The sequence below is a fragment of the Phalaenopsis equestris genome, unplaced genomic scaffold, assembly GCF_001263595.1.
Source record: "Phalaenopsis equestris unplaced genomic scaffold, ASM126359v1 Scaffold000055, whole genome shotgun sequence".
Classification (NCBI taxonomy): domain Eukaryota; kingdom Viridiplantae; phylum Streptophyta; class Magnoliopsida; order Asparagales; family Orchidaceae; genus Phalaenopsis; species Phalaenopsis equestris.
In genome coordinates, this window is record NW_018164497.1 from 5,473 (window position 1) to 15,132 (window position 9,660).

Consider the following 9,660-nt stretch of genomic DNA (forward strand, 5'->3'; position numbering starts at 1 on the left):
ATTACAAATAACATATTATAAATTTAAATATTATAGTTGGCAATTAGAAGATCAAATATGAAAATTACATATAAACACCAAATAAAATGATCCTTAAATCTTGATGACTTCTATCCTAAAAAATTTTTCAAAGCTGCAAAAAAATAAAACTAATAGTAATAAAGTTCTATTTATGTAAATGTGTAGAAGTATTCAAAGCTGCAAAATTATTAAATCAGGATTGGGCATACACATTCCTTTGCTTTTCATATTTAATTTTCATAAGGAGTAAATAATACTTGCATTTCAAAAATTTGGAGAAAACATGATGACTACATTTAAATAATTCTTGCATTTAAAAAACATGGAGAAAACATGATGACTACATTTAAACTATATTATGTACTAAATTTCCTAACAAATAATAGTGCTCACTTCTATAACTAAAAAAAATCAGATAATAATAATAAGCTCATCATATTTGCTTCAAATAGGAAGAAACCTATCCTTTAAAGATCAATAAAAATGATTGTAGTTTTTGCACTTAAGCCTTCAGGGGTTTATGGATCCTTTAGAGGAAGGTTGCAGGGTAGAAGAATGCATGCAAATAAGTAGAAAGTTATCTAATCATATTCTCATTTCCTTCACATTAATATAATATATATATATATTATATATTTATCACACAATTCTTATATATTTACTTATCTAACACCAAAAGAATGCATCTACATATGAATGTTTAGGTGTTAAATAAGAATAATGTGTTACGTATGTAAAAGCCCTTAAAAAAAGATGAGGAACAATCTAAATACAATTAACTGCAGATATGCACATTTGCAAACACATCTTTTGAATCGATTGAGCCCCATTCACCAAGCTTCCAAACTAGAAGCCATAAAGTATATAAAGTTAAATCAAACCTTTCTAAAGCATAATTAGCATTATGCAAGTTATCTGAAAACCGCAATTGGAAGGTAAAATAAAATATTCCATCTATAGATCTACAAGTATGACAACTAAAATCCCTTGAACACGCGCATAAAAGAATTTGTAACTTCAAATTACATCTTTTATATTCCAAAAATATATCAAGAATTAAATAGAAAAAGCTCAGAAAATTCCCAGGCTGACACAGTGAACTTCATCCAAAATTATCTGACAAGTTGGTGTGACATGAAACAGGTTTAAAACATATGCTACAACAGACAAATTTACAATTTTCAGATTCTAGATAACACCCCCTTAAACGCCATAAAAATATTTCATTATATCACTCATAATTAAAAAACATCAAGATTCCCAACAGCTGGTTGAGCCACTACAGCTGGCTAACATCATTGTTCCATAAAAAACATCCAACCATTTTACCAAACATGAGAATCAAAGAATAGAAAAAAAAGGGCTAACAGGCAACAGTTAGGGATATAAAACCAGCCAAATAGCTAACCCCCAAGTCCTCAACTCCAATTCTCAAGTGCATCTTAACATAATATCACCATTCACCATTCAGCAATGATAGTTTCAGCAGCAAGGAAATTGAAACCAAGAAAACAGAAAATAGCCCAACTGCCCAACATTGGAATCCAGAAGGCAGAAAATAAAAATTCACCCACCAAATTATATATATCGAAAAAACAGAAAATAACCCAACTTACCATCATTCACTGCCTAGACAACCAAAAGAAAATAGAAGTATAAGCATAGTAGTTTATGCTTGTCAGTCACAAGCAAAAAAAGCCATTCAAGTGACTTACATAGTCACGTTACAAATTCAAGAAAACTGGGTTGACTTTAATGTGCCCAACCTATAGATAATCTTACTTCAACTTATAGATAATTTAGGTGCAGATTGAAGCAAAAAATTTTCTGCATCTAAATTTTCAACACCAACATATATCAATCCTTTAGCATCTGTTACAGTTGCAGAGGTAAGAAAAATTCTTTTCATTAAATGTTTGTAACGAAAAAGAGAACAAAAACACCAAGTACTTTCGAAGAAATAATTTGGCATGGGCTAAGGATCAAATACCAAATGCCATTTACAAAATAACGGCTCAAACCACAGCCATTTTTTTTTAATTTTTGCTAAAGCCAAGTAGCAGTGTAGTACCACTTGTTACTCAGTAGAAAGAGGAGATCATTAAAATAATAATAATAATAATAATAAAAAACTGATTGCTTTGATATTCAAATATTCAATAATGCCTATGGATGAGTCATTTTGCTCATGTTTCTAACAGATTAAAAGCCATGAATATTTGACTCCAATGCCAATCCCATTGTCAAACTGACTCAGTAACAAAATCATGAGATTCACAAGAATCACAACAGTTGAACCCACCACCTTCAACCAACAGAACCAAGCACTGAGAAACTTACAACCAAGCAATGAGACACCAGCACCATAATAAATTAGAGATGCAAGAGACAATGATATCTGATATGAAACCGAGCAAACAAAAAAATTAAGAAAACCGCTGAATCATAGGTCCGTAATCAACTATCTTAGATTCTTAGAAGAAATTTTGATATTAAGATAAGGAAGTTACTGAATAGACTAAAAAGAGAATGTGAGGTTGGAGGAGAGCGATTGAGCAATGAGAAAACGCCAAACCACAATAGCGAACACTTGTAGCTTGTCGGAACGCCGGGGTGGTGGTTGTTTACCTAGGGTTAGAGATTTTGAAAAGGGCAGAGGAGAGGGGAGACTGTAGAGCTAGTGAGACTTGGGAGATCGCAGAGACGCAGCTTGCAGGGGAGATCGGGATGGGAACAAGAGTCTGGAGGGAGTGATTGAGTGAGAATAGCGCCTGCGAGATTCGGGAGTGACAACTGATGGGAAATAATTGAGATAGGGTTTACAACCCTAGCTATCACCAAGCTTGTGAATCGCCGGATCGGATGGTCCAGATGCACGGTCGGGCATCGGATAGTCTGTTTGCCTAGTTGATCCTATCCTATAGGCTCGAAAACAGATAAAAAATAATTTGATCCAAAAGTTTGGCTCATAGCTTGGCTCGATCTATTGGATCTGATCTCGATTCAAGCTAAAATTCGAATCAATTTTCGATCGATTAACGTTCTTCAGGCCAATTTCTTAGCCCTAATTACCAAGCTCTGTTAAGTGTCATTTAGTTCTACGTTTGCTTAAAGTCTCACGATCATTTGAACTTGTTCACAAAATTATTAAAGTTTATAAATCATACATGTTGGTTTTTGTGGCATAAATTGTTTACATTTGGCTCCTTTAATATTTATAATTGTCTGAATTTTTTTTTTGTGGGCGCTTTTTTCATTGTTCATTCATTAATTCTGTTGAAATTTCAGCTTTTGTTAACTTGTGGTTTTCCATAGGTCATAACTTTGGGGATGATGGTCTAATCTTTCTTGCTGAAAGCTTAGCCTTCAATCAGGTGATATTCTGTTTTCTGGTCCTCATCTTATACTTTTTTTTGTCTTGTTAATTGCAACATTAATGCCTTCTATCTAAATAAATTATCCGATTCTTGCATTTTCTGCCTAGACGAGGAATCATAAATATCTGCTGCCTTATTCCAGAGTGTAGAGGATGTGGATTTTTCTGGGAATGGGATAACAGCTGCTGGATTGAAAGCATTTGATGGCATTCTTCAGACAAATATTTTATTGAAAACGCTCAACTTATCCGGAAATCCAATTGGTGATGAAGGAACTAAGGTTTCTATACTTCCCAAATGTGGTATTCATTCTTTTTTTTTTAATTTTTATGCAGCTTATGTTGATATTGTGAACTTATTAAAAAATTAATAGAATTTGTTCAAAGTGTTTGAAGGGCGCAGAAGTTTAAAAAGATTGTCCAGAGAAATTTTATCTTTCCTATGTGTTCAATTTTAGCTGGGTTGATGATTATATGCTAGCTCATAGTTGCTAGAGATCTTACCTGTCCTTGGGGCTTTGCAATTGAAATTTTTTTAAAAAATCTACATAAATGCCACTCAATTCCTGTAAATAAATGCTTGCCTAAGCATGAAAAGGTGCATGAAAATATGGTGCGTCTTTACCTCACGTAAGCATGAAAAGGTGCATTTCACTTTTTAAAACTCAAAATGGTGGTGGTTCCGATGTGATATGAAAGTTTTGAGTGGTACAAATGTAAAAATTAAAGTATAGATATTAGATATGTAAATACATAAGAATTGGCTGGTACGTATGCAGCCCCTTTTTATTTGGCTGTATTTTAGGTGTCACGTAGGTGGATATTTTTCTGAAAAATAGAAAATTGTTTTGAATGTGTATATTAGTGGATGAATGAAAGATTGATTATTAAAGTTCTAAAAGTTTATAACATCTTACATGGGTGGTATAGTATGAAGATATGGTAGTAAGAAATTCAAAAGATTTTGGCATGATGCAAGATGCAATTTCTCTTATATGTTGGAGATTATTTACTGATAAGATCACAGTAAGGGGGTGTTTGGCAGCATACTTATAATATAATTTAGCCATGGATTTAACTTAAATCCAGCCAAACGCCAAATAAATGAAAAATAAATAAAATACCCCATTAAATTGAATTTCCTTGCATTCCGTCGTTTTTTCTCCTGCTCCATCACATGTTAGATGTAAATCTGGATTTAGGAAATCCAATTGTGAGACGGATTTATTCCGTTGTCGCGTGAGCTCCTTTGTCCTCCGGTCATTTATTTAATCCGAATTTATCGGATTAGATAAATCCTATTTAACATAAATCTGAGCTGCAGCCAAACACAGCCTAAGATTTTTATTATTTTATGGGCAATTACTTTGCTTTAAAGCAGCTTATTTACTGAGTTAGCCTTACAAAGTAGAAAATGGGGTTTAGTTTGGCTTCAAACTTCCATCTTTGTAATTGGGAGGAAAGTATGGCTTACCTGTTCCTGAATAACAAGAGGTGTGAATGGTCCGGAAACACTATGATTTTATGTTTAAAATAATATTTGCTTTAAACTGAGCACATTTTGGTCTCTTGACCTTTGAAAAGTGTTTTTTGGCATCTTCTGGCAAATATATTAGGGCTACATTGAGTTGAAAGTAAAATAATAATAATAAAAAAAGATAGTTATATCTTCATTATGCAATTCAGACACAACATATTTAGCTGTGGCACTAAATGGAATCACTTTTTTGAGAGTTGAGGGATCAAAATGAGGGCCATATTAGTTTGGGCCTAAAATATTGATCCTTACTAAATCAGAGACCCTTCTGATAAATTTTTTTTAATAGAATGCATGAAAATTTCTTTGAGATTTTGTCACCAGGGTCCGTTTAAGAATTCTAATTCCTTTTTTTTAAAATATTTTCTGTTGTATGAGCGTTTGGTGATGAAAGATTCAAAACATGGGGTAGAGTGGACCTGGAGTTAAAATTCCTTCAATGCAAAACTTAGTGGAGCAAGTTCAACTAGCGGGATATTATTGTGATGGTGGATAAGCTAATTAGTTTATTAAGATAAGTTAGGAGCACTGAATCCAAATACTGTAGAGGGGATCTTTTATTTACTTTTTCTTACAGATAAGAAGGTATCGTGTTTTTCCATTCTGGTTGAAAAACTATGAAATGGTGCAGATGAAGTAATAATGGTCCCCTAATGGGTATTATAAGGATTGGCAAATGGGAATGCCCATATTTTAGAGGCGGGTTCTTCTTGGGACAGTTTTTTAATTTTATTGTTAGATTGCTTGATTTTGTCATTCTCTTATAAAGCTACGTTTTGGCTCACTCATGTATTTGCTACTATTTTTATTTCATTACATTTGTGATGCTTAGTGTATGCGTAAACATAGGTGCTGCTTTACTTTTTAAAAAAAATGTAGGGCTATTAAAATGTTATAGGCATTCGATGCAATCAACTTTTCTATGCTATATGCTGTTCAGAAGTAATAATTATGTTATTTTATTGATTAAACTTGTGGGGCATATAGATAGGTTTATTAGAGGTTGCTAAAAGTTTTTAAAAAATGTAGAGTAAAATCGGCAATTATGAGGATAACCAAAGGTGAGGTGGTGGAATATTTGCATAAATACACATAAGAGGAGCTATTAGTAAGAGAAGACGTAGTATTTAGTATCAGTAAAATAAAGTAATTGTGGAAGAAAGGGCAAAAGGAACATCAATTATCATGTAGCAATCTAAATGGCTTAAACATCTCTATCAATCATATTTTTTGAGGTGAGATCCTGAAATACACTAAGAGAGATAAAAACATCCAAAGCATTCATAGAACCTAATAAGACAATGAACATATAATATATTTATAAAAGGTATGGGATATATGAGATCGGGGGGATAGAGAGAGAGGGAGAGAGATGCCTATGAAGTTACTATGCTCTCCTAGCAATGGGGGATGGGGACCTATCAAGTATAATATATTTATAAAAAGTATGGGATATATGAGATCAGGGGGATAAAGAGAGAGGGAGAGAGATGCCTATGAAGTTACCATGCTCTCCTAGCAATGGGGGATGGGGACCTATCAACCACAATCATGGGAGTAAGAGAGGTCATGTTGAGAGAGTAGAACATGTGTAGTTGTCTATCATATAAGGAGTGAATCTTGATTATAAGACATACTTGAGCAAATAGCACCGACCAATCTAGAGGAAAACACATGGGAAGCATATACAAAATTTTGATTGCTTGAATCAAAGGATCATTTTCCTCTTGAGAAGACATGATAAAACTTGGTGTAGTGGTATGGATGTTTGTCGAGCATGCTGAGTAGCATGGGGATAGTCAAATTTGATCCAAGATTGCTTTGAAGGATGATTGATACGTTCATAGTAAGAGTAGGGAGAAAATGTCTTCTCCTCACACCCTTATTCTATTGTAATAACAGAACCACTCTCACATGATGTTTGGTAGCAATGATAATCTGATCAAAAGATGAAGAGGAAAGGTGACGATCGTTTGATGACCTGAAGAACTCGTGTGAGAAGCGGTTGCAAAATTGAAAATTGTGGGAGAGATTATCAGTTAACATTGCTCATGTTGATGAAATGGATAAAAACCTAAAAAAAATTAATTTTTTTTCATTTTGTTGTTGACAGACTTTGGGAATAGTCGTAGAAGCTTTTCAATGAAGCAACTCCTTCCACTCATCCCACAAGATGTTATTGAATGGACATATCCTTTTATTGTTGAGAAAACAAGATCTTCGAGGTGTTACTCCTACCTTCCTTTTATGTGATTTAGGATTTAGTTTTGCTGTGTGTTGATATCATATTCCTTTGTGGAGCTCTTCTCCATGTTTTACGTCTGTATCCGAGGATGTGGTTGAGCTTCGGTTGTATCGTACTCCGAGATGGTGTTGTATCTTCCTTTTTTATTTTAACCCTTCTCTTCCCCTATCTCTCGCTGCCAGCCTGCTCATACTTCATCCTAGCACCTAGCAGCCCTTTTTGAACTGCCTAACGTTGCTGTCTAACTCCCCAGATTTACTCCCAACCCTCCGCCGATCTTTTCTAACAGCCTAACCTACTGTCTAAACCCCTTACCAGCCTGTCGAATCCCTTCTCCCGCATTTCTACTTGCTATCCGCTCCACCAAACCCTCCCCATTTCAGGCCGCCCCATTACTACTCAGCCCTCCAACTTACCTACCAATTCCTGACAACCCTTTTTCACTGTGGCCACTATCGGACCCCAAACCTTCCTAACCAACCTCGCAACCACCAATCCTCTTGCATAACCTCACCATGTTGGTGAAGACACCCCCGCTCTTTGATCTACTCTTTCATCCATAGCTGAAGATTGGTCTACTACTGTTTTTTCATTTCTATTGTGTCGTGTTGTAGCCCTATTTCTATATTAATAAAAGTTTGATTTGCGTTTCCGCTGATTTCTGAAATAGTTCCGTTATCATTTGGTATCAGCACTAGCTTAACCCTAGTTATATCCTAGGGTTTCCTTACATTCGCCTTCTCCTCCACCAAAATTTTCCTTTCTATTCCCTAACCATAGTTCAAATCCCAAATTCCCTTTGCTAATTTTTAACTTTAGCAAACCTAAATAGTTATTCTGCACCCGCAATCAATCCCATATGCCCTCTTTCACCTCCACCCAACAATTTTTCTCCCATTATCCAAACCCAAGCTATGCCACCAAGGAGGAATATGCCCGAGCGTACCTTGGAAGAGATATGGCTAGAGCTCTGTCGTCTTCAATAAAGGCTTGTAGAAATTGAAGAGTTAACACTGGAAGAGGTTACCTTTGACTGAGATCTGGAGAGTCGAAGGGGAGAAAGACATGACGATATGAATCCCTTCCATGGGGAGACTTTCAACGATGAAGAAAACAGACCACGACGTTTCATAATACAATGTCAGAGGAGACCTAGAGATGGATATTTGAATTCCTCACAGAGGTAGAATTTTTGAGAGATGTCATTTGGAGGATACAGAGACTTCAACAAATGTTTCATAATACAATGTCAGAGGAGGCCTAGAGATGGATATTTGAATTCCTCACAGAGGGAGAATTTTCGAGAGATGTCATTTGGAGGATACAGAGACTTCAACATCAAAGTAGATCTTCTAGAGTTTGACGGAGGTATGGATCTCGATGACTTCATTGATTCACTGCAATCTATTGAATGGATCTTTGAGCACAAGGATGTGCCAGATGATAAGAGGGTCAAATTAGTCGCTATCAAGTTGAAGAAAAGTGCCTTTTTGTGGTAGAACTTACAACAACAGAGGAAAATTGAAGACAACGATAAGATTACCATGTCGGAGAAGATAAATAAAACAATGCAGGAGAAATATTTCTCCTTCCGTTATCACCAATATATGAGGCTTCACCACATATAGCAGAGGGATCTGTCAGTAGAGTTCACAGAGTAGTTTGATCAGTTGCAGATGAGGTGTGATCTGGTCAAGCCCGAGGAGCATACTATAGCGCGTTTTCGGGTGGGGGGGTCTGAAGCTAGTAATTAGCAATGTAGTACAACTGCAACCTTATCCGTCATTTGGAGAAGTTCAAACACTAGCCCTGAAGGTGGAGAGACAACAAAAGCAGAGCGGGCAACCGTCATCCTTCAGGCAGGTAGTCACCTACAGTTAGCACAACCAACAAGGGTACCCCAAGAGACACTAACAAGCTCGGGCATGGGAATGACTCTGGATCAGAGCAAGAAGAAACATGAGAAATGTTGCTCCTCCAATACTGTATTGACCATAAAGTGTTACAGATGTCACGGCTACGACCACAACCTCTAGTTGTCCCACGAGCAGGTAGTCACACTCATAGAGAAGAATGTCGTAGAGGAGATTAGCAACGAGCCGAGGAATAGGGTGAGGTATATAAGCTTCCCCCAGATGGAGGCGAATGTAATTCGACGAATTTTGCTGAATGAGGACACAAGGGATTCGTGGTGGCTTTGTCACATCATATTCCACACCTGCTGCACAGTGAATGGAAAGACATGCAATCTCATCATCGATCGTGGGAGCAGCAAAAACGTGACATCAATACAAATGGTAGAAATAATGGGACTCACTACTCAGAGGCATTCCCATCCGTATTCACGAAGTGATTGAAAAAGGAGAATCGGATCAGCATCGACCAGAGATGCTTAGTAGAGTTCTCAATTGGGGCCAGCTATAGGACAAGTTGTGGTGTGACGTGGTCACTATGGATAACTGCCAGTTTCTTTTTTCAAGA

General features: G+C 36.1%; 1 protein-coding gene across 2 annotated transcripts in view; it reads left to right on the forward strand.

Annotated features, from left to right (window-relative positions):
- LOC110019451 (protein NLRC3) overlaps positions 1-9,660 on the forward strand; it is a gene marked incomplete in the record, with an annotated part of 29,179 nt that overhangs the window by 3,311 nt on the left and 16,208 nt on the right. For both annotated transcript variants that reach the window (XR_002293450.1, XM_020717109.1), the window contains 2 exon segments: positions 3,337-3,395; positions 3,541-3,678. Coding sequence is in view for 1 of the 2 variants with exons in the window: in XM_020717109.1 (XP_020572768.1) it covers positions 3,337-3,395; positions 3,541-3,678 (197 nt within the window).